The sequence below is a fragment of the Pan troglodytes genome, chromosome 20 (genome assembly GCF_028858775.2).
Source record: "Pan troglodytes isolate AG18354 chromosome 20, NHGRI_mPanTro3-v2.0_pri, whole genome shotgun sequence".
Classification (NCBI taxonomy): Eukaryota; Metazoa; Chordata; class Mammalia; order Primates; family Hominidae; genus Pan; species Pan troglodytes.
The window spans coordinates 55,803,023-55,828,058 of record NC_072418.2 but is presented as its reverse complement, the minus strand read 5'-3'; the positions used below and the strand labels follow the sequence as shown (position 1 = coordinate 55,828,058).

The window sequence follows — 25,036 nt, the reverse complement described above, 5'->3', positions numbered from 1 at the left end:
GAGGCATTTCATTTCTTTTGCTAGTTCATTGCTCTGGCTAGGACTTCCAGTATTTATTGAATAGAAAAAGTGAGAATGTTCTTGCATCATGTGAGATCCTACAGGAAAAGGATTCCATTTTCCCTGCTTGGTTATCTCCACATTGGTCATTTCATCAATGGTCTTTCTATTGGTAAGGTAAATTTCCTTCTCTATCTATTTTGTTTAAGATTTCTATGATGATCAGATGTTGAATTTTGTGAAATGATTTTTCTCCATCTGTTGAGATGATGTGGTTTTCATCTTTCATTCTGTTCAAGTGGTATATCACATTGATTTGCTTGAATATGTTGAACCATCCTTGCATGTCAGAAGTAAACAGCACTTGCATATCTACAATCCTTTTATATATCCTCTTGAATACAGTATTCTAGTACAAGTGGTCTTCAAGAAGCTCATGGAAAAATACATATTATGGGAAAATTGTCCATGAATTTCACAGTTTTTGCACCAAAATAAACTGATACAAATCTGTTATAACATGTCTGAACAGGCTCTAGTTTGAGGCACTGAGAAGGATAAGACATGAGTTTGAAAAGAGACTGTATCAAAGGAATATAAACTCTGCTAAAATTGAAACAAGAAGAAAAATAAAATTTTTGATGAGAACAGTTGCAGTGTCTCAGGTCTGAAATTCCAGCAATTTCAGAGGCCAAGACAGGTGGGTCACGTGAGCCCAGGCATTCAGGACCAGCCTGGGCAACATGGTGAAAACCCCTTCTATACAAAAAATACAGAAATTCGCTGGGCATGGTGGCACCTGACTGCAGGGCCAGGTACTGTGGAGTCTGCAGCGTGAGGATGGCATGAACCTGGGAGGTCGAGGCTGCAGTGAGCTGTGATCTTGCCACTGCACTCCAGCATGTCTCAAAAAAAGAACACTTATGGTAAAGTTTGGGTAGATGAATTATGATATCATTGATGCTTTATGAAAAGGTTATGGGGACGATGCCCAAAAGAAATCAACAGTTTGTAAATGGATAACTAATTTTGAGTTGGGAGAAGACAATGTTGAAGGTTACACGTGGAGCAGCAGGCAGACCATCCACATCAGTTTCAGAGAAAAACAATAATCTTGTTTGTGCCGCGATGAAGAGGACTGACAGCTAACAGCAGAAACAATAGTCAGGAGGTTGAGAACAGGCTGGTTAACGTGGTGAAGTGCCATCTCTATTAAAAATACAAAAATTAGCTAGGTATGGTCGCAGACACCTGTAATCCCAGCTCCTTGGGAGGCTGAGGTGGGAGAATCGCTCGAACCCAGGAGGTGGAAGTTGCAGTGAACCGAGATAGTGCCATTGCACTCCAGCCTGGGCAACAAGAGTGAAACTTTCTCTCAAAAAAAAAAAAATAGATGTCAAGCCCCTTCTCTTCCTTTCTCCACCATCATGGTGTGTACTTGACTCTGCTTCTCACCAGATCTTCTCATAAGACTTTCAGGATTAAGCAATTCCTGGCCAAGAAAAAAAAGCAAAATCGTTCCATTCCCCAGTGGATTCAGATGAAAACTGGTAATAAAATCAGGTACAATTCCAAAAGGAGACATTGGAGAAGAACCAATCAGGGTCTATAAGGAATTGTACATGAGATGGCACACATTTTTATGCTCTCTGAGCATTACAATCACGTTACCATATCAAGCAGAAAATGTCACCATTATCTGGAGAGTTGGACATGTTTTATTGGGAATATATTTTTTCTCTCTGAATCTGTTAGGAACACGTTGGTTGGCTGAGTTCAGTAATAAATACGTGAGGCTTTTCATTTCAAAAAAAAAGTCAAATGATGTAATTCCATAGAGTACCTTAATTCCTGTATTGCTTTTTGGTTTTTTTTAAGATGGAGACTCCACTGGGTTCAGTGGATCACACCTGTGGTCCTCACACATTGGGAGGCTGAGGTGGGAGGATTGCTTGAGATCAGGAGTCTTCTGGGAATCTTCTCGCCTCCGCTAACCCAGTTCATGATAGACCCTTGGACTTTACTGTTTTGGAAAATCTATATAAACCAATATCAGTGTGGCAAAGCATTATGTCTGTCAGAAGGTTGTGAAAGAAGCTTAAAAATTACTAAGCCAAAGAGAAAAGTCAGGCTGGGAACTGTGTCAGACAAACCTGCCTCCCGTTTTATTCCTAAAAGAGACAGCTACAAGGATTTTTTACAAAGCTACATAGAGGCTGGGTATGGTGGCTCAGGCCTCTAATCCCAGCACTTTGGGAGGCCACGGTGGGTGGATCGCCTGAGGTCGGGAGTTCGAGACCAGCCTGACTAACATGGAGGTACCCCGTCTCTAGTAAAAATAGAAAATTAGTCAGGCATGGTGGCATATGCCTGTAATACCTGCTACTCGGGAGGCTGAGGCAGGAGAGTCGCGTGAACCCAGGAGACAGAGGTTGTGGTGAGCCGAGACCACACCATTTCACTCCAGCCTAAGCAATAAGAATGAAACTCCATCTCAAAGATGAATAAATGAATACACAGATACATAAATATTTAAAATATAAAGATGAGGTTTCACCATGTTGCCTGGGCTGGTCTCCAACTTTTGGCCACTGGCTATCTTTCTGCTTCGGCCTCCCATCATGCTGGAATTACATGCACAAACCACCATGCCTGGCCACATTATGCTTTTTTAAACTTGCTAATATTTTAGATATGCTAATTTCTTCCTAAACGTAATTATGTTTTAGCTAATTACTAGTGTTTGATAAATGAAACCTTTGATAACTAGGGATGTGAGTGAAAAATATAGTTCATAGTACATATTAACTTACAGATATTGCCAAAAAATTATTGCATGCAGAAATGCGGTGATTTAAAAGTTTATAATTTTTTTTTCTTTTTTTGGGATGCAGTCTCACTCTGTTGACCAGGCTGGAGTGCAATGGTGAGATCTCAACTCACTGCAACCTCTGCTGCCTGGGCTCAAGCAATTCTCCTGCCTCAACCTCTTGAGTAGCTGGGATTACAGGTGCATGCCACCATGCCCAGCTAATTTTTGTATTTTTAGTACAGATGGGGTTTCACTGTGTTGGCCAGGCTGATCTCAAACTCCTGACCTCAGGGTGATCTATTTGCCTAGGCCTACCAAAGTGCTGGGATTACAGGTGTGAGCCATCACACCCAGCCAATTTTGTAATTTAGTTATATTTTCTTCAGAGCCCACGTAAAACAGAATAACCTGAGTGCAATGTATCCTTAGTAATATCTCATAATTATTCTCTATATGAAAATAAATCCCAATGTTTGAAGACTGCCTATTTTACAGCCTTTGTTATTCACACCTGATAGAACACTTAGGAAAGAACAACAAAGAAAACACCCAAAATAGATTACAATTGGATGGGTGTGGTAGCTCGCCTTTAATCCCAACACTTTGGGAAGCTAAGGTGGGAGGATTGTTTGAGTACAGGAGTTCAAGGCCAGCCTAAGCATCATAGTGGACCCCCGACTCTACAAAATATTTAAAAATTAGCAAGGCCTGGTGGTGAGGGCCCGTGGCCCCAGCTAGTTGGGAGGTGAGGCGGAAGGATTGCTTGAGCCCCAGAGGTTGAGGTTGCAGTGGGCAATGTTCCCACCACTGCATTCCATCCTGGGTGACAGAACTAGGTCCTGTTTCTAGGGGAAAAAAAATTACAACTTGAAGATAAAAAGTACATTTTCTACTTATTTTCAGAAGGCACTTAAAGTGAATTTGATATTACAATACACTTAGGAATTATTTTTTAAAAAAAGAATTTGAGAATGAGGACCAAGGTCTAATTTTTTTATCTTGCCCAAATTCCTATCTAAAGGGTCTGGGGAGTCATGCCCTACAAACCATAAATACTCATCAGATGGGTTTTATTTAGTCCTATATATCCTGTCTTACTTTCCAGTCTGACTCTGGAATAACATGTGACAAAGAAGAAAGTCAAAATATTTTACCCCAAAACATGTTTCTGTGCCATATTTTGAAATGGTCCTGCAAAGCTGTTCTTTGTGAGGGGTACATGTGCATCTGTAAAGAATCTCTGTTAACATAGCTAGATCTTTTTCTTCTAGGCCCTACCAATCCTGAAGAGATTAAGTAAGAATCTCGCACTGTTTAAAGGTCTGAATAGAAAACACTTATCATCTATTATCTCTAAGGGCAGCCAATAGAAGACTTGAAAACAACATTGGTCTCCACAATCTTTTACCTTAACGTGAACATTTCCTCTCCGTTGATCCCAGGTATTTAGACAAACTCAACCAATTGTCAATCAGAAAATGTTTCAATTTACCTGTAGCCCAGAAGTCCCTGCTTTGAGTTGCCCCTCCTTTCTGAACCAAAGCAGCGTATTTCTTAAATGTATTTGATTGATGTCTAATGCCTCCCTAAAATGTCTAAGAACAAGCTGTTCCCCATCACCTCGGACACATGTTCTCAGGACCTCCTGAGGGTCATTCATATTTAGCTTAGAATAAATCTCTTAAGATATTTTACAGTTTGAGTCTTTTCCACGACAAAAATAACTCATTTTAATTGCAGCATGAAATAACAAACGTAAGAAACAACTGGGCAACTTATATGCACTGTTACAATGTCAGTGCTTTTTTTAAATCACTTTTTTGTTTATTGAGACGGAGGAGGGAGCTCTGGGATAGAGGGTCTTACTTTGTCGCCCAGGCTGGCCTGGAACTCCAGGCTCAGCGATCCTCTCGCCCCTGCTTCCTGAGTAGCTGGGACCCCAGACTCCTGCCACCCCGCCCGCATCCCTGCTGTGTTTAAGCAGCAGGTGGTGACCTCACTCCTCCCTAGCCTGAGCCCTCTGCTCCACACCCCAGACGGTGGCCCTAGGGAAGTCTCAGGAGCTGAGCACAGTGTGGGCTGTCCCACTCCAGTGAATGGAGAATTGAAAGGGAGAGGATTTCTATTCTGTTCTGTGGACCGTCAGCATGAAATTCTACCTTTCGCTCAGGCACGGCTTTGCATTTCGCGTTCTAGTTTGCATTCCTGCCCTAGACAACTTCCAGGCTTTGGAATTAAATTGCTAAAATAAATTTCAATAGCAAGGAACTTTCCCGGATCCAATTACCGCCACACGGCGACTTCTCAGGGAGGTACTATTTCCCTGACTGCTGAGCTGCTCCAGCCTCACTGGCGGGAGTCACCTCTAAAACCTTGAAAACAGAGGCGCGGAGAGCGAGATGGAGAAAAGCTCAGGCCCCGCCCCTTTCCCGCCCCCGCGGACTCCTCACAGCCCAAGACTCTTCTCTCCCGCGCCAGGCCCCTTGTCCTTTGCACCCCGCCCCGGCCTCGCCCAGGCCCCGCCCACCTCTTCGGGGATCTGGCCCAGGTCCCGCCTCCGTCCTGCGCCGATTGGCACAGACCCGGAAGCGGATGGCGTGGACTGAAAGTTGCACCGCGGCGTGTGCGTTTCCTAGTTCTCTGGTGCTGCTATATAGGGGACGTGGGGTCCCCACAGACCTGCAAATTCCGGCCCCTCTTTTCTCAACCCAGAGCAAATTGAAACGTCCGGGTGAGAGTCCGTGAGTCGCTTCCTTTTGAGTTTAAAGTCGCCCTGAGGCTGGTCCCGTCCCCGGTCTTTCTGCAGTGGGGCCGTGCAGACACCTCCTGTCGCCAAACTTTCCTTCGCAAAACCCTTTCTGACGCGTCCTCCCGCCTCGCGCTGTTTCACGTCCTCACCCCGAGCTGGGTTCTCGCCCTGGGCAAGAGCGCTTCCCAGCCTCGCTCTAGTCGGCCCCTGGAGCGCAGCGTTGCAGCCCCGCAGCCCCAGGGTGGCCGGTGCTTTGTGGCCACTCCTAGGCTCTTTCCCTTTCCATCTGAGACGTGGTGGAAGTGGGAGGGCTACAGGGAGAGTACCCTTTGATCCTTTGTTACTACGGGTTGGGAGATGGGGTTATTCCTTTTGCTCTAGTTTTGCAAAGTTCACATTAATCGGCCTTAGATTCCCAGAGCCAGGACCCAGATTTTAACTTTTCTTCTTTGTTGTTGGAGATGGGTCTCTGTGCCTACAGACTAGTATAGCCTGTGCCTGGACTAGTATAGTATAGTATAGTCTCTGTGCCTGGACTAGTATAGTCCAGCGGGGGCCGTCCAGTCTCAATGAAATTCCGGATGAGCCTAGGCAGTCTGTAATTTAGAAAATTTACTTAATGAGTTCTTTTCAGTGTGGTTTAAGCCTCACCAAGTGACTGTCCCTGTTGTGCTGTTGTATACAACTTCTATCCTAAACAATTGAGCTTTCTTACGGGGATGGTGAAGTTTTTTCTTTCCTTAGCTACGTAGTATTGTCTAATAACTGAGGTTTTTAGGACCTAGAAGTTGCTAGTTTGGGCCTTCTGAACTGGAATTGTGTGAGGAACTGGATCAGTGGGCACCAACTCTCGGGCTTCCTAAGGCCATCGGTCTCCGACAGTAGTTCCTCCACGTACATAACAAGAAGTAACATTGAGGGAATGAGCTACATTTTCCGTTAACTGGAGAAACAAGTTCCTTGTCTTTTTTGGAAGCTCTGGTGCTGGCAGATTTAGCTCATTATAAAAGGCTTGAAACACTGGTTTGGGAAAGGGCCTGGGGACCTCCCCTCGGACTAAAATGGCAACTTGGGGGGTTACCCTTGTCCTATTGACCCTCAGGGTTACACCTTCTCTTTTTTTCTAACGGGGGTCTAGGGAATTAGTGATTAGTTCTAGTGGGTTACGGTGACTGCTAGCACAGGAGGGGTTGGCTTCTTTTTTTTGAAAGTGAACCGGGTCTTTTTTGTCCTTTTTCTAAGTAGCCTAAATAACACATGGGCAATAGGCAAATTTTCACAGACCTCTGCCTCATGACAAACATTTATTTTCTACTGTGCAGCTCCGTTCTTAGTTAAGAGATCCACATCTTAATCTGAGCTTGTTACTATTAATGGCTGCACAAGCATCAAATTTAAAGTTTCTTGTTTGGGGATTCTTTTTTCTTCTGTTCTAGTTATTATTTTACTTGTGTCACCTAGGAAAGGACCAGTTCTTAATCTTATTTGAAAAACGGTGGTTGCAGGGGGCTTAGATGGGTTATAACACATAGTAGGTTTGTCATTTCCTGGGCTACGTACCTTGTACTGAGTGGAATTATACAAATAAGATCCTTTTAACGTGCCTGTACATTCATAATAACTATAGAACAGAAAGATTGTTTTAATTTGCTGTCCTATCTCAGTGACCTGATGAATACACTGGGAACAGTCCTTAGTTTGAGGAAGGTCAGTTGAAGCCTTTACTGTACAAGTCTAAAATTTAAGAAAAATGAGTCCCACGATGAGCTTCCTCATGCTTCGACTGTGCGTCGGGCCAGTCAGCTTCCGGGTGTGACTGGAGCAGGGCTTGTCGTCTTCTTCACGGTCACTTTGCAGGGGTTATCTGGGCTTGGTCTTGCCTCCCAGGTTTCAGGCGCTGCAGGTTTTATATGGCTGTGGTGGATCCAGGCCGGGATTCCTTCTACCTTCACAGCGGTGGGAGTGGTCAGGATGACGGTCTGGGGTACTTTCCACTGGGGGCACACAGGGGCTACGTTCCAGTCCTTGATCCACACTCAATCACCTGGGGAGAAAGAGTGAACTGGGGAGAATAAGCTAATGGGGCATCTCTCATTTACCTGGGCTGAAATCATTTGTGTAATTTTTCCTAAGGCCTTAAGCTATTTTTGATAGTCCGATTTATTCGCTCCACCTTTCCAGAACTCTGAGGTCAGAAGGCAGCATGCAGTTTCCATGTGATCTTTAATACCTTTGCTGTCTTCTGTACTAAGTCAGCCACAAACTCCAGCCCGTTATCTGAACTGATTCGTAAGGGCCATCCAAATCTAGGAATAAGATCTCGAAGAAGCACGTGAGCTTTCTCAGTTCGTGTGGGATAAGCCTCCACCTACCTAGAGTAGGTACACACGAGAACTAGTAAATACTTGTTACTTCTACACTTTGGCATTTCTGTGAAGTCCACCTGGAGATCTTCAAAGGGGGCTGCTTCATAAGCTTGTATGCCGGGCAGAATGGCTGAACCCTGCCTCGCATTGTGCTGTCGGCAGGTTACACACCGCTGTGCCACGGTTTTGGCGAGGGCTGACAATTGTGAGCTGTAGAAGTACCAGCCTAACAACTGTTCAAGTGACTCCTGACCTAGATGGGTGGTTTCATGCACCTCCAGTACAACTGTGGCTCCTAGCAGCTGTGGCACAGGTACTGTCCTATTTGGTGACCGGATCCTTCCTTCTTCCATCACCTGTCTTCCCTCTGCCTGGAGAAAGTCTTTTTCTTCTTTAGAATAAGTAGGTACAAGGTCAGGTGCTTGAGGGAGCAGCGGGGCTGTGACTGATGCCCAGTAGGGTGTTTATGTTGCTTTTCGAGCTTCTGAGTCAGCTCTGGAGTTCCCTAACGCAACCGAGGTGGAAGCTCGCTGGTGTCCTCTGCAGTGCATGACTGCCACATTGTGGGGTTTCTATGCTGCTTCTAATAATTGCAAGATTTCTTGCTGATATTTTATGTCTTTTTCTCCAGAGTTCAACAGGCCCTTTTCTTTATATAATGCTTTATGCACTTGGAGGGTTAAAAAGGCATACTGAGACTCAGTGTGAATATTTTCAGTCTTACCTTCACTGAGTTCTAAGGCCTGAATTAAAGCAATGAGCTCGGCTTTCTGGGCTGAAGTGCCCTGGGACAACGATCTGGCATCAATGGCAGTGTCCAGGGTTACTACTGCATATCCTGCACATCTCTCTCCTTGTGGGCTGTTGAAGCTGCTCCTGTCCACGTATAGCTCCCAGTCTACTGATGCCCAAGGCTGGTCTCAAAGGTCAGGCCTGCTAAAGTAAACTGAGTCCAACGCCTCTACACAGTTATGCTCAACAGGGCTGTCTGATACCGGGAGTAAGGTGGCGGGGTTCAGGGTGTTACAAACTTCAATGGTTATGTGGGGATTTTCACAGAGCAAGCTTTGGTACTTGTTTAGTCTAGCATTCGTTAGCCAATGATGTCTTTTGGTATTCATTAAAGTCACCACAGCATGGGGGGCCTTTATGTTCAGGTTTTGCCTAAGAGTTAGTTTATCTGCTTCTTCTGCCAGCAGGGCAGTTGCTGCCAAGGCCTTCAAACATGAGGGCTAACCTTTAGAAACCCCATTTAGTTTCTTAGAGAGGCAGGCCACTGGCCTCGGCCAGGGCCCCACAGTTTGGATCAAAACTCTAACTGCCATATTTTCTCTCTCAGAAACATACAGCGTAAAAGGCTTTGTCAGGTCAGGTAAACCCAGGGCTGGGGCTGACATAAGATTTTCTTTTAACTCATGAAAGGCTTGCTGTTGTTGGGATCTCCGTTCAAAAGCTTCCTGGTCCTCCCCCTTTGTGACTCCATACAGAGGCTTGGCCAGTACTACAAAGTTTGGGATCCACGGTCTGCAGAACCTCACAGCACCTAAGAATTCTTTCACCTGCTTTCTGGTCTTAGGCTTCAGTAGGTTGCAAAAAGCCTGCTTTCCTTCTGATCCCAGGCTGTGCTCCCCCTGTTGGATAGTAAATCCTAGGTAATGTACCTGCTGTCAGCAGATCTGGGCTTTCTTCTTGGACAACTTATACCTACAGTCCTCCAAGGGCCAGAGTAGGGCATCCTTTCCCTTGGCACACTCAACTGCCATGGGGTGTCCTAACAGAAGGTCATCGACGTACTGGAGCAATGCGCAGCCTAGGTCTCTGGCGGGAAACTTCTGGAGGTCCCGAGCCAGTGCTTCCATGAAGATGGTGGGGGAGTTCTTGAACCCTTGCAGAAGCCGGGTCCAAGAGTACTGAGCAGTGACACCTGACCCCAGATCTTCCTACTGAAAAGCAAACAGCTTCTGGCTCTCAGGGGCTAGTCTAATGCTAAAGAAAGTGTCTTTCAGGTCTAAGCCAGAGAACCAGCTGTCCTCAGCTGGCAGCAACCTTAACGTGTACGGGTTAGGTACTGTTGGATGTAAAGTCACTGTAGCTTGATTGGCTAAGCGCAAGTCCTGTACCGGCCTGTAGTCATTGGTCCCTGGCTTGGGAACAGGCAGGAGGGGAGTGTTCCAGGGAGACTGACAAGGGACTGTAATTCTAAAGGCTCTCAGGCTCTTGAGATGGACCTGGATACTTTCAAGATCTTCTCTGGGGACCGGGTACTGTTTTTGCCTGGCTGGCTGGGCCCTACGCTTAACTTCTATAAGTACCAGGGCTTGGTTAACTGCCATCCCTGGAGGGTTGTCTTCTGTCTACACCCTTGGCCACCGCTTAGCCAGAGTTGGTCTTATCTCTTGGCCTGGCTCAGTTAAAAGAAGTCTCCATTCCTCTTCCTGGGGGACTGTAAGGGCCATAATGACTCCCGTTCTGGGTAACCTTAGCTGTAAAGAGCTGTGCTCTGTAGAAGAGACGGTGGCTCTCAGCTCGCTAAGCAAGGCCTTTCAAGTCCTTTCAAGTCAGGCATGTACAAGAACTGGTGAATCACTTTATGTCTTCCTACAGTACAAGTCTGGGGCAACAGAAAGCTTGCTTTGACAAAACTCCCATGGCTCCGATTATAACAATAGTCTTTTTGGAAAAGGGGGCAACCGGGGCGGTTACTACTGAATGTTCAGCACTGGTATCAATACGAAAATCAATGTCTTTGCCCCTAACTATCATCTTGACCATGGGCTCTTTGGGGGCAGTTGAGCCCGGTCCTCCTCAGTTCAGTAACTCTTCTGCTATATTGAACAGGGCTCCTTCTGGGGCCTCCTGCTCTGAGCCACCTTGTTGTCCTTTTAGCTGAGGGCACTTGTCCTTCTAATATCCTATTTCATTACAGTAAGCGCACTGGTTACGCTGCAAGTTCGGATGGCCAGGCTAAGTATCTTTCTGGGGCACATGCCTACCTGGTAGCACTCTCAGAATCCATGTCGCCCAAGCTGGCTGGAGTACCCAGCAGGGATGCTCCACAGGGCAGGCCTAAGTCACCTAAGGGGTTGCCTCGACCTTCTGTTAATCACCTCGCTTCCAAGTCAGGGAACCAAGAAATGTAGCATGACGAGCCGCAGACAGTACCTCTCAGACAACGGATTAAAGAAGGAAGTGGCTTTATTTGGCCCGGAGCATCAGAGGACTCACATCTCAAGAACTGAGCTCCCTGAAAAAGAAATTCCTGGCCCTTTTAAGGGCTTACAACTCTAAGGGGTCCACGTGAAAGGGTCATGATAGATCGAGCAAGCGTGGGGAACGTGACTTGACACTACGTTCATCAGCTAACAGAACAGAAACTTTTGCAATGCTTCTTCATGCAATGTCTAGAATTTACAGATAACATAAGTAGTTTAGGTCAGGGGTTGGTATTATTATTATTATTATTATTATTATTTTTAACCACCGGGGCCAGGTGGTGGCGCCAAGGTCGTCTGGCTATTTATCTTACTTCTGTTTCTTTCTAACTTTTTGCTTTCTTCCTTTCCTCCTATCTTATAAACTAGGCAAGGGGGAGGGAGGAAGGCAGCAGGAGAAGTGGTGGTCTGCTTCCTACCTCAGCTTCCAGAGTAGCTGGGACCACAGCCGCGTGCCACCACACCACGCTAATTTTTGTGTTCTTCGTAGAGATGGGCTTTCGCCATGTTGCTCAGGCTGGTGTCCAACCCCAGAGCTGAAGGGATCCAGCTGCATCGGCCTCCCAAAATGCTGGGATTACAGGCATGCTGTTTTATCAGATTGCTATTATAATAGGATGGGACCCACACTCAATAATACTTACAATGGCACTGGTGATTCTTATCTGTGTCCAGCATTAAACATCAAGGAAGTTTCCTCCATGTTGAGAGCTGAGATCAGCCTGTGATCCACAGGGAGGTGAGGGGGCTGTGCTCTGCATGGGGTTTGGTTAGGGCCAGATCTGTGCCCTGAAGATCTGTGTCCTGCTGCAGCGTGTGTGTGGACTTTTCCAGGAGGGGAGCAAGATCTGAAAATGGGTCAAAATTACACTTGTAGGTCTTCCTGTGGAACTTTCTTATCTCTGCATGGTCTCTGGTGCAGTGGGTAGCAGAGGACCGTCTTTCTCTTGGGTGAGGTCTCCCCTGTGTGTGTGTTTTGTCACATGAAAGGAGTCTATGGTTTCTAAATATTAAATCTCTTGCTTTTTTAACATACAGGATTTCCAAAGACTCATGTTACAAGAGGAAGCCACCAAGAAGAGCAAAGAAAAGGAGCCAGGGATGGCTCTTCCTCAGGTAAGTGATATTCCTTGGTGGATTCTTCTGTCTCTTTCCTTTCTGAAGTGCCAGGTATTGTAGTAGCCAATCTTCTCTGAGTGTGAAGCGTTCTACATCACACGTTTGCTTGCACTCACCCGTGCCTTTTCTCAGTCCTTGTCATCTTCACTTAAATTCCATCTCCTATAACCTAGTGACATGAGCTTGGGAAGAGGCTCCACTGGGCATGGCCCTGGGAAGGGCTCACACCAGACATGGATGGAGACGGGGTGTGAGCCCCGTGCTATCAGTGATGTTGGGCAGCAGGGATTGTTCAGAGGCCACATCTGGATGCACGTTTAGCTCTTTGTGGACCAGATCAGAGAAACTGTATATGAAAGTCATACATTAATGTTCACTGGTAAATCTGGTAAATTCTGGAAAAGGAGACAAACTAGGGGAGATATTTTGTGTCTGATTTTGTAATGCATTTGAAGCTGCACTAGTGAGTCAATATGTCTCTGACGCCAAACTTTTGTTTTAAGAGACACGGTGTCACTCTGGGGCCCAGTCTGGAGTGCAATGGCACAATTCTAGTTTACAGCAGCCTCGAACTCCTGGGCTTAAGTGGCCCTCCCACCTGAGCCTCCCAAATTGCTGGGATTACAGGTGTGAGACAGCCCAGCAGGACTCTGCACTTTCAATGTCTTGGAATAGAATGGAAAGCGGATATAGATATCAGTAATAAAGTTAGCTTTATTCCATCATTGACTTCAAATTATGAAATCAATAGAAATATCTAACTGCAGGGGATTCTTTAAATCATTCTCAGCACTTTGACCCCACAGAGACTTTTGTTTTGTTTTGTTTTGTTTTCTTACAGGGACTCTGATGAAGCAAACATTTTAGGTAAAAATGATTATAAGTTTGCTCTGACATAAGAGCACAACTTATGTCGTTAGAGAGGATGGAGCCATTCTTTTTCTACCCATTATTATTAAGTAATTCTTTTATTTTAAACATCACATGATGTATATATGTGTTGTGTAATAAAAGTCCAAAGAAAAGTGCACTTATGCATCCCCTTTCCTGTCCAGCCTTCCACCCATTCCCATGTCTCAGTGGGGAATCACTGTTGAGAGTTCTGTGGCAAGTCGGCGCAATGCTTTAGAAATGTATTCATATACCGTTATGAGATTTTAGAAAAAATTATTTGATGAATGGGGTTTTTTTTTTTTTTTTGCATGTTTTTTGAGACAGGGCCTCCCCGCCTGGAGTGTAGTGGCACGTTGCAACCTCTGGCTTTCAGGTTCAAATGAGTCTTACACTTCAGCCAACTGAGTAGCTGCAGTTACAGATGCGTGCTACACTCCTGGCTAATTGTTGTGTTATTAGTACAGATGGGGTTTCACCATGTTGGCCAGGCTGGTCTCGAACTTTTGGCCTCAAGTGATCCTTCCACGTCGGCCTCCCTAAGTGCTGGGATTTCAGGTGTGAGCCCTGCTCCCGGTCTGATGACTGTTTGTTATGGTATTTTATCCTGCAAGTTCTGAAAATTTTCATGTTTCCAAGGTAGAAAACAAGATAGCTCGCTCTTTTAAATCCTCCTTGGAGCTTTCTCTGAATGAAGACACATGAGTCCTTGACAGTTTTGTTTCGTTTCTTTTTTGTTGTGGTTGTTTGTTTGTTTTTTTTGAGACGGAGTTTCATTCTTGTGGCCCAGGCTGGAGTGCAGTGGCACGATATCGGCTCACTGCAACTTCCACCTCCCAGGTTCAGTAGCTGGGAATATAGGCATGCGCCACCATTCCCAGCTAACTTTGTATTTTTAGTAGAGACAGAATTTGTCCATGTTCTTCAGGCTGCTATCAAACTCCTGACTTTAGGTTATCCACCTGCCTCAGCCTCCCAAAGTGCTGGGATTACAGGTGTACCTACTGTGTGCAGCCAATCCCACGGTTTATGTAGAAAATACATTATTTGCAATATATATATATACCTTTTTTTTTTTTTTTTTGAGAAAGAGTCTCAGTCTGTTGCCCAGGCAGGATTGCAGTGGTGTGATCTTGGCTTACTGCAACCCCTGCCTCCAGAGTTCAGGTGATTTTCCTGTTTCAGCTTCCTGAATAGTTGGGATTACAGGCACCTCCCTACCATGCCCAGCCAATTTTTTTATTTTTAGTAGATACGGAGTTTTGCCATGTTGGAGAGGTTGGTCTCTAACTCCTGACCTTAAGTGATCCACCCACCTCGGTCTCCCAAAGTGATGGGATTACAGGTGTGAGCCACCATGCCTGGACTTATTTTATATATATATAAAATATATATTATATATACTTAATATCTTTAATTATTTAATAATATATCATACAATATTATATATCATATATGATACAATATTATAATATATAATATATAATATTGCATCATATATTATATATTTTATAAATACATATATATAATATGTATTATACATTATATATTTTATAAATATATATTATATATAATATTGTATTATATATATAAAACATATATGTATGTATGTGTATATATATTTTTTTTTTCTTTTTTTTTTTTGAGATGGAGTCCTACTCTGCAGCCCAAGCTGGAGTGCAATGGCACGATCTTGGCTCACTGCAACATTTGTCTCTTGTTCTCAAGTTATTCTCGTGCATCAGCCTCCCAGGTAGCTGGGACTAGAGGCGTGTGCCACCACACCTGGGTTTTTTTTTTTTTGTATTTTTAGTAGAGACGGGGTTACACCATATTGTCCTGGGCTCGAACTCCTGAGCTCAGGAGATCCACCTGCCTTGGTCTCCCAAAGTGCTGGGATTTTAGGCATGAGCCACCGTTCCTGGCCTTATATTGTCCATAAAACTGAGACTTCCACAGTGACTTAGGGGATTTTAAAAGCTATCATGAAAAAGTACAATAAAATGCAACTATACTGAAAAATTGTTCAAAAATACCTTAACATAAATTTGTCAGAACACAGTCTTGGATCAAATCAATACTTATTTTCTGTTTTCTCATTTCACGTGAGGGCAATAACTCGCTCCTCCATAATGTTTTGTTGAAACGTGTTTTTTATTTTAGGGACGCTTGACTTTCAGGGATGTGGCTATAGAGTTCTCTTTGGAGGAGTGGAAATGCCTGAACCCTGCGCAGAGGGCTTTATACAGGGCTGTGATGTTGGAGAACTACAGGAACCTGGAGTTTGTGGGTGAGGAAAATGTCCCTCCAGACATGAGGAATCTGCACTTGTCTATCTTGGCTCTTTCTGGTTTTATATTCTCTTTTGTGATTTTGCCGCATACATGCTTTTGATGTACGTGTCATTGTTTTCTGCAGTGATGACCCTCCTATCTGTCATGGACAGCTTCTTAGAGACTCTTCTTTGGAGTGGTTTTACATAAAAACAGAAAATTCACGAACACTTTGACTAATACAATTGAACATCATCCTGCTCTAGGAAGAGATGTCCCTGGAAGCCCTGAGCAGAATGGTCAGCATGGCCCAGGATACGAGATAGAAAGCATGACACTGACTGACAAGTGTTTCCAGCTGTGCTTGTGGTTTTGTTTTCTTTTTGTTTGTTTGTTTGTTTTCAGACAGAGTCTCCCTCTGTTGAACAGACTGGAGTGCAGAGTCTTGATCTCATCTTATTGCAACCTCTGCATCCTGAGTTCAAGCAATTCTTGTACTTCAGCCTCTCAACCTAACTGGAATTACAGGCACATGCCTCCATACCTGGCAGATTTTCGTATTTTTATTAGACATAGGGTATCACCATGTTGGCCAAGTTGGTCTTGAACTCCTGGCCTCAAGCAATTTGCCCACCTCAGCCTCGAAGTGTTGGGATTACAGGCGTGAGCCACCATGCTTGGCCTTTCATTCTGGTTTTTGAGAACCATCACAGAAGCATCTCTCACTAGCACTGTGACAGTGTTCATCACATAAACAAACGGTCATCTTCTCTAAGCAGTAGTCACTGCTGTAGAAATTCCTCCTAGGGAGGACATCATTCAGGCTCACTGCCTCATATATATGAGGCTCTTGACTGAACTCTTTTTTTTTTTCTACACAGAATTTTGCTCTTGTTGCCCAGGCTGGAGTGCAATGTGGTGATCTCCGCATGCTGCAACCTCTGCCTCCTGGCTTCAAGCAATTCTGCTGCCTCAGCCTCCTGAGTAGCTGGGATTACAGGCCCCCACCACCATGACTGGCTAATTTTTGTATGTTCAGTAGAGACAGTGTGTTCTTAAACTTTGAAGATCATATTTGGGAAGTTTAAAATAAGTATTGCTTTTTGTGTAATTTTTACACATTTGAATATCAACTATTATTTACCATCTGTACTTAATTGGAAACCTATTGGTCTTTATATTTTTTAGATAGCTCTTTAAAATCCATGATGGAGTTCTCATCAACCAGGCACAGTAATACAGGAGAAGTGATCCACACAGGGACGTTGCAAAGACATAAAAGTCATCACATTGGAGATTTTTGCTTCCCAGAAATGAAGAAAGATATTCATCACTTTGAGTTTCAGTGGCAAGAAGTTGAAAGAAATGGCCATGAAGCACCCATGACAAAAATCAAAAAGTTGACTGGTAGTACAGACCGAAGTGATCACAGGCATGCTGGAAACAAGCCTATTAAAGATCAGCTTGGATCAAGCTTTCATTCGCATCTGCCTGAACTCCACATGTTTCAGACTAAAGGGAAAATTAGTAACCAATTGGACAAGTCTATCAGTGGTGCTTCCTCAGCTTCAAAATCCCAAAGAATTTCTTGTAGGCTCAAAACTCATATTTCTAATAAGTATGGGAAGAATTTCCTCCATTCTTCATTATTCACACAAATACAGGAAATACGCATGAGAGAAAAACCTTGCCAAAGTAATGAGTGTGGCAAAGCCTTTAATTATAGCTCACTCTTAAGGAGACACCACATAACCCATTCAAGAGAGAAACAATATAAATGTGATGTATGTGGCAAGATCTTTAATCAGAAGCAATACATTGTATATCATCATAGATGTCACACTGGTGAGAAAACTTACAAGTGTAATGAGTGTGGGAAGACCTTCAGTGAGAAGTCATCCCTTGTATGCCATCGTAGACTTCATACTGGAGAGAAACCTTACAAGTGTAATGAGTGTGGCAAGACCTTTGGTCGAAATTCAGCCCTTGTAATTCATAAGGCAATTCATACTGGAGAGAAACCTTACAAGTGTAATGAGTGTGGCAAGGCCTTCAGTCAGAAATCATCCCTTCAATGCCATCATATACTTCACACTGGAGAGAAACCTTACAAATGTGAAGAATGTGACCATGTTTACATTCGCAGATCACACCTTGAAAGACATAGGAAAATTCATACTGGAGAGGGATCATACAAATGTAAGGTTTGTGACAAGGTTTTCCGGAGTGATTCATACCTTGCAGAACATCAGAGAGTTCATACTGGAGAGAAACCATACACGTGTAATAAATGTGGCAGGAATTTCAGTCGGAAGTCATCCCTTCAATACCATCATACACTTCACACTGGAGAGAAACCTTACACATGTAATGAATGTGGCAAGGTTTTCAGTCGAAGAGAAAACCTTGCACGTCATCATAGACTTCATGCTGGAGAGAAACCTTACAAATGTGAAGAATGCGACAAAGTTTTCAGTCGCAGATCACACCTTGAAAGACATAGGAGAATTCATACTGGGGAAAAACCATACAAATGTAAGGTTTGTGACAAGGCTTTCCGGAGTGATTCGTGCCTTGCAAACCATACGAGAGTTCATACTGGAGAGAAACCTTACAAATGTAATAAATGTGGGAAGGTTTTTAATCAAAAAGGAATCCTTGCACAACATCAGAGAGTTCATACTGGAGAGAAACCTTACAAGTGTAATGAATGTGGCAAGGTTTTTAATCAAAAAGCAAGCCTCGCAAAACATCAGAGAGTTCATACTGCAGAGAAACCTTACAAGTGTAATGAGTGTGGCAAAGCCTTTACAGGACAGTCAACACTTATTCACCATCAAGCAATCCATGGGTGTAGGGAAACTTTACAAATGTAATGATTGTCACAAAGTCTTCAGTAATGCTACAGCCATTGCAAATCATTACAGAATCCATATTGAAGAGAGATCTACAAGTGTAATAAATGTGGCAAATTTTTCAGACGTCATTCATAACTTGTAGTTCATCAGTGAACTCATACTGGAGAGAAACCTTACAAATATCATGACTGTGACAAGGTCTTCAGTCAAGCTTCATCCTATGCAAAACATAGAATTCATACAGGAGAGAAACCTCACAAGTGTGATGATTGTGGCAAAGCCTTTACTTCATGTTCACACCTCATTAGACATCAGAGAATCCATACTGGACAGATGCCTTACAAATGTAAGGGTGGCAAGGTCTTCACTCTGTGGTCATTCCATGCAGAACATCAGAAAATTCATTTTTGAGATAATTGTTCCAAATAAAATGAATATAAAAAAATCATAAAACTTTAATTGACATTAGAGTTGATTCAACATTGACTTGAGTTTGAGTTGACTTAACATTGAGTTCACGCATTAATTGACATAAAAAGTGTTAATGTTAAGAAGAATGGGTCAGGTGCAGTGGCTCATACCTGTTTTCCCAGTACTTTGGGAGGCCAAGGCAGGTAGATCACTTGAGGTCAGCAGTTTGAGACCAGCCTGGCCAACAGACTTGAGCCACTTTACCCAGCCTGTTTTTTATTTTTATTTTTTGAGATGGAGTCTTGCTCTTGTCACTCAGGCTATAGTGCAATGACATGATCTCAGCTCACTGGAACCTTCACCTCCTGCATTCAAGCAATTCTCCTGCCTCAGCCTCCTGAGTAGCTGGGATTAGTGATGCATGCCACCACACCATGCTAATTTTTGTATTTTTATTTATTTTTTATTTTATTTTATTTTTTTGTTTTGAGATGGAGTCTTGCTCTTGTCACCCAGGCTGGAGTGCAGTGGTATGATCTGGGCTCATTGCAACCTTTGCCTCCTTGGCTCAAGCAATTCTTCTGCCTCAGCCTCCTAAGTAGCTGGGATTACAGGTGCGCGCCACCAAGCCTGGCTAATTTTTGTATTTTTAGTAGAGAGGGTGTTTCTTCATGTTGGTCAGTCTGGTCTTGAAATCCTAACCTCAGCTGATCCACCCAACTCGGCCTCCCAAAGTGGTGGGATTACAGGCGTGAGCCACTGCAACTGGCTCTTTTAAATTTAATTTTTTTAATTTATTTATTTTTGAGCCTGTTTTGCAGCCTTTACAAAAATCAGGGTTTTCCCGCAAGATCATGAAGATTTTCATATAAGGGACCTCTGACCATTTGTGTTGGCGTTGGCAGTAAAGGTCAAGCAGGAATAAGGTAATAACATTCAAGCTCCCCACCTTTGGCCAGGTTCCTGCCTTTCTAGTTCATATTTTGGCCAAACCTAGCTACTCGCCAGGCTGAGGCAAGAGAATCACTTGAACCCGGGAGGCGGAGGTTGCAGCGAGCCAAGATCACACCATTGCACTGCAGCCTGGGCAAAAAGAAAGAAACTTAGTCTAAAAAAAAGAAAAAATCAAGACCCTTCTCTCTCCGTCATCGTAGTGTGTGCTTGACTTCGCTTCTTGCCATGTCTTCTCACAAGACTTTCAGGATTAAGAGAGTCCTGGCCAAGAAACAAAAGCAGAATTGTTCCATTCCCCAGTGGATTCGCATGAAAACTGATAATAAGGTCACAATCACGCAACCATATCAAGCTGAAAATGTCGCCCCTATCTGGAGAGTTGGACATGTTTTATTGGGAATATATTTTTTATCTCTGACTCTGTTACGAACGCATTGGTTGGCTAGGTTCGGTAATAAATATGTGAAACATTTTATTTAAAAAAAAAAAAAAGAACGTCGATTGGGCGTGGTGGCTCACGCCTGTAATCCTAGCACTTTGGGAGTCCAAGGCAGGTGGATCACAAGGTCAGGAGATCGAGACCATCCTGGCTAACATGGGGAAACCCCGTCTCTACTAAAAATACAAAAAATTAGCCGGGCATGGTGGTGGGCGCCTGTAGTCCCAGCTACTCGGGAGGCTGAGGCAGGAGAATGGCATGAACCCGGCAGGCGGAAGTTGCAGTGAGCCGAGATCGCGCCACTGCACTCCAGCCTGGGTGACAGAGCAAGACTCCATCTCAGAAAAAAAATAAATAAATAAAAAATAAAAATAAAATAAGTCAAATGACGTAATTCGATAGAGTACCTTAACCTTTGTTTTGTTTTTTTGAGCTGGAGACTCCACTGTGTTCAGTGGATCACACCTGTGGTCCACGCACCTTGGGAGGCTGAGGTGGGAGGATTGCTTGAGACTGAGTCTCCTGGGAATCTTCTCATCTCTTCTAACCCAGTTCATGACAGACCCTTGGACTTTATTGATGTGGAAAATCTATATAAAGCAATATCATTGTGTCAAAGCATTATGTCTGTCTGAGCTTGTGAAAGGATAATGAAAATTACCAAGCCAAAGAGAAAGGTCAAGCTGGGAATTGGGACAGAAAAACCTGCCTCCGATTTTATTCCTAAACAACATAGCTACAAAGACTAAAAAAAAGCTACCTAGAGGCTGGGCGCAGTGGCTCACGCCTGTAATCCCAGCATGTTGGGAGGCCGAGGTGGGCAGATCACCTGAGATTGGGTTTTCCAGACCAGCATAACCAACATGGTGTAACCAACATTTTTAGTCTCTACTAAAAATACAAAATTAGCTGGGTGTAGTGGCGGGCGCCTGTAATTCCAGTTACTCAGGAGCCTGAGGCAGGAGAATCGCTTGAACCTAGTAGTCAGAGATTGTGGTGAGCCGAGATTTTGCCACCTGAAAGGGGGAGGACATGGGCTAAAACGATACAAATGCTGCAGAGCCACCGGGTCTGCGAGCTTCCCATGGCGAAGCTGGGACTCCCTGACAACTGCACAAACTCGCGTGGGGATTTCAACATCCCGACGCACCCAAATTCCTGGTATGGCTGGACTGGGGGCTGGGGTGCTGAGAAAGGCAGGTTTGAAGCAGAAAGACAAAAAATCACTCACCTGCGTCAGCCCCGGGCTCTCCGTGCAGAACAACCATGGGCTGGTCCTGGACCCTGTCTGGGAGGGTTCTGGACACTAAGCGGGGACAGGGCAGGAGGGGAAAAGGTTGCTGAGCGGGCGGGGCCTGAACAGGTGCTGGGTCGGGGCGAGAGAGTAGAGGCCGCTGTGGGGGCGGGGCCTGGGGCGGGGCAAAAGGGAGGAGGCTGCCTGGGGGCCGGGCCGGACTGCGGGCAGGAGCCAGGCCAGAGGGTTATCGCCGTCTAGGGGGCGGGCTCTGGAAGGTGGGTTGTTCTAAAGGGCCAGGCCTGGAGGGGGCGGGTTCGGGCTTTCTCAGCTGGGGCGTGGATGTCTCCTGCTGTCATCCTCTCCCTCTAGGACTGGATCCTCCGAGTTCTGATTGGTGGATTCATTCTCTTGTGCCGTGATGTTACCCCTAATATCACATGGATGCTTCCTGCCCGTTTTAAGTTAACATTTCAAACAATCGAAGGTAAAACAACTTATTGTAGTAGACCACGTGTACTGAACGCTGAATAGTTTCTCTTCTTAAATTGAAAATGGTTTTAATGCAAAGCGCCTTTTTGGAGCAGGTAGAGTCGTGCGTCCTGCAGGCGGGGCGAGCTCCCCTCAGTCTGGGGCAGGGCGGGGGAGAGGGGCAGGGACCTCGGTAAAGGGGTGGAGTGGGGCGCTGGTTGCAGCGGGAACTGACAGAACGGCTTATTAAACTAAGCAAGGTCCTGGGTTGTTTGAGTGGATAATGGAAACTGAAAAGTGACAAGCAAAACTGCCTATTACACACAGGAGGTGGAGGATAGGGGTTTCATATTTCATGGAAATAAAGTCAGGGCCCGGAGCGGTGGCTCACACCTGTAATCCCAGCACTTTGAGAGGCTGAGGCAGGAAGATTGCTTGAGCCCAGGAGTTCGAGATCAGCCGGGGCAACGTAGTGAGACATTGTCTGTACTAAAAATCAAAAAACGAGTCAGGTGTGGTGGTGTGCGCCTGTGGTCCCAGCCGCTCGGGGCGCTGAGGTGAGAGGATCACTTGAGCCAGGGATTTCACGGCTGCAGTGAGTTCTAATCTCTCCACCACACTCCAGCCTGGGTGACAGAGCTAGACCCTGTCTCAAACAAACAAGGAAATAAATGAGAGGTATAATTCCTCCTTTGAAAAAAAAAAAAGATTTTTTTTTGCCTCTTTTCTTAGGACATTTATTTAGAAAATTTGTAAATGCATTTTCTCTGTCTTCTGTGTGGGGAAAAGAGAGATCAGACTTACTATGTCTATGTAGAAAAAGGAAGACATAAGAAACACCATTTTGATCTGTACTACGAAAAATTCTTCTGCTTTGAGATGCTGTTAATCTGTAACCCTAGCCCCAACCCTGTGCTCCAGAAACATGTGCTATGTTGACTCAAGGTTTAATGGATTTAGGGCTGGGCAGGATGTGCTTTGTTAAAAATGTGTTTGCTGGCAGTATGCTTGGTAAAAGTCATCGCCATTCTCCATTCTCGGTTACCCAGGGACACAATGCACTGTGGAAGGCCGCAGGAACCTTTGCCTGAGAAAGCCTGGGTATTGTCCAGGTTTCCCCCCACTGAGACAGCCTGAGATATGGCCTTGTGGGAAAGGAAAGACCGTATATCCCCCAGCCCGACACCTGTAAACCGTGTGTGCTGAGGAGGATTAGTGAAAGATAAAGGCCTCTTTGCAGTTGAAATAAAAGGAAAGCATCTGTCTCCTGCTCATCCCTGGGAATGGAATATCTCAGAGTAAAACCCAATCGTACATTCTATTTACTGAGATAGGAGAAAACCGTCTTATGGCTGGAGGCTAGACATCATGGTGGCAATACTGCTCTTTACTGCACTGACATGTTTGTGTAAACTCAAATATAAATCTGGCCTACGTGCACATCCAGACACAGCACCTTTCCTTAAACTTATTATGACAGAGTCCTTTGCTCCCATGTTTTCCTGCTGACCCTCTCCCCACCATTACCGTATAGTCCTTCCACATCCCCCTCTCCGAGATGGTAGAGATAGTGATCAATAAATACTGAGGGAACTCAGAGACCAGTGCCGGCGCGGGTCCTCCGTATGCTGAGCACTGGTCCGCTGGGCCCACTTTTCTTCCTCTATACTTTGTCTCCGTGTCTTATTTCTTTTCTCAGTCTCTCATCTCCACCTTGCAAGAAATACCCACAGGTGTGTAGGGGCAGGCCCCCTTCACTTCTGAGGGTTTTTTTTTTTTTTTTTGAGACACAGTTTTGCTCTTATTGCCAGTGCTGGAGTGCAATGATGCAATCTCAGCCCACCGCAACCTCTGTCTCCCAGTTTCAAACAATTATCCTGCCTCAGCCACCAGAGTAGCTGGGATTACAGGCATGCACCAGCATGCCCGGCTAATCCTGTATTTTTACAAGAGATGGGGTTTCTCCATGTTGGTCAGGCTGGTCTCAAACTCCTGATCTCAGGAGTTCTGCCTGCCTCGGTGGTTTGACACTGGGATTACAGGCATGAGCCACCGCTCCCGGCTTGAAGTGGTATTTTTTAGAAACAACCTAAACTTTTTTTCAGCTTAATAACCCATGGATGTATTTCTGAAGGACCTGGGGTCTCTCTTTGAAAGGCAAACAACAAGAGAGACGGTACCTGTAACTCAGTAGGAAATTAAACGTTTGAAATATCAAATAATTCCAATTTAAACAATTTAAAGGTATGGACCTTTAAATAATTCTGAGTCTTGAAAGGAATGTGGTCATGCAACCTGTGTCCTGTGGTATGCAGACGCAACTTCTTTTTTCTTTTTTTTTTTTGAGACGTAGTCTCACTATGTAACCCAGGCTGGAGTGCAGTGGCATGATCTCAGCTTACTGCAACCTCCGCCTCCTGGGTTCACGCGATTCTCCTGCCTCAGCCTCCCAAGTAGCTGGGACTACATTCACGCACCACCACGCCTGGCTAATTTTTGTATTTTTTAGTAGAGACAGGATTTCACCGTATTGGCCAGGCTGGCATCAAACTCCTGACCTCGTGATCCGCCCGCCTCAGCCTCCTAAAGTGCTGGGATTACAGGCGTGAGCCACCGGCGCCCGGCTGCAGACGCAACTTCTAAGAGTTTTCCTGGTCAGACGCGGTGGCTAACTCCTGTAGTCCCAACACTTTGGGAGACCAAGGCGGGTGGATCACTTGAGGTCAGGAGTTCGAATCCAGCCCGGCCAACGTGATGAAACCCCAGTCTCTACTAAAAATACAAAACAATTAGCCAGGCTTGGTGGCGCGCATCTGTAATCCCAGCTAGTTGGGAAGCTGAGGCAAGAGAACTACCTTAATCCGGGAGGTGAATTTTGCAGTAAGCGGAGATCTCGCCGCTGCACTCCAGCCTGTTCAACAGAGAAATACTCTGTCTCAAAAAAGGAAAGAAAAGAAAAAATGTAAATATAAAAATGAAAGTAATAGATCTCTTCCACAAATGTGCTGGGACAACTAACTGGATATCCACATGAAAAATAACAATGTTGGATCCCCATCTCACAAAATCAAAAATTTTATTTAAAAAAAAGTTAAAAAAAAAAAAAAAAAAAAAAAGAGAGACAAGGAAGGGAGCGCTGCGGGAGGCGGTGTTACTTTGTCGCCCAGGCTGGCTTGGACCCCCAGGCTCAGCATCCTCCTGCCGCTGCTTCCTGAGCAGCTGGGACCTCAGACTTCCGCCCCCGCGC

General features: G+C 44.8%; 2 protein-coding genes across 5 annotated transcripts; both read left to right on the top strand.

The window, feature by feature from the left end:
* Positions 1–80: 80 nt before the first annotated feature.
* Positions 81–5,171, top strand: LOC129137969 (large ribosomal subunit protein eL39-like). The gene has a single exon (XM_054672745.1). It carries the CDS (start codon positions 1,394–1,396, stop codon positions 1,610–1,612), a length of 219 nt encoding a protein of 72 aa, XP_054528720.1. The 5' UTR covers positions 81–1,393; the 3' UTR covers positions 1,613–5,171.
* A 192-nt stretch (positions 5,172–5,363) lies between these two features.
* LOC748668 (zinc finger protein 816) lies at positions 5,364–20,702 on the top strand. Of its 4 annotated transcripts, none has more exons than XM_063802225.1 (5): positions 5,386–5,543; positions 8,090–8,240; positions 12,178–12,255; positions 15,313–15,439; positions 16,611–20,702. In XM_063802225.1, the coding sequence occupies exons 3-5, from the start codon at positions 12,193–12,195 to the stop codon at positions 18,296–18,298; spliced, it is 1,878 nt and encodes a 625-aa protein (XP_063658295.1). In that variant the 5' UTR covers positions 5,386–5,543; positions 8,090–8,240; positions 12,178–12,192; the 3' UTR covers positions 18,299–20,702. The 4 variants fall into 4 exon arrangements, with proteins under 4 accessions (XP_063658293.1, XP_063658294.1, XP_063658295.1 ...); XM_054672736.1 differs by having other exon boundaries at positions 5,394–5,553; XM_063802223.1 differs by lacking the exon at positions 8,090–8,240 and having other exon boundaries at positions 5,364–5,543.
* The last annotated feature ends 4,334 nt before the right edge of the window (positions 20,703–25,036 follow it).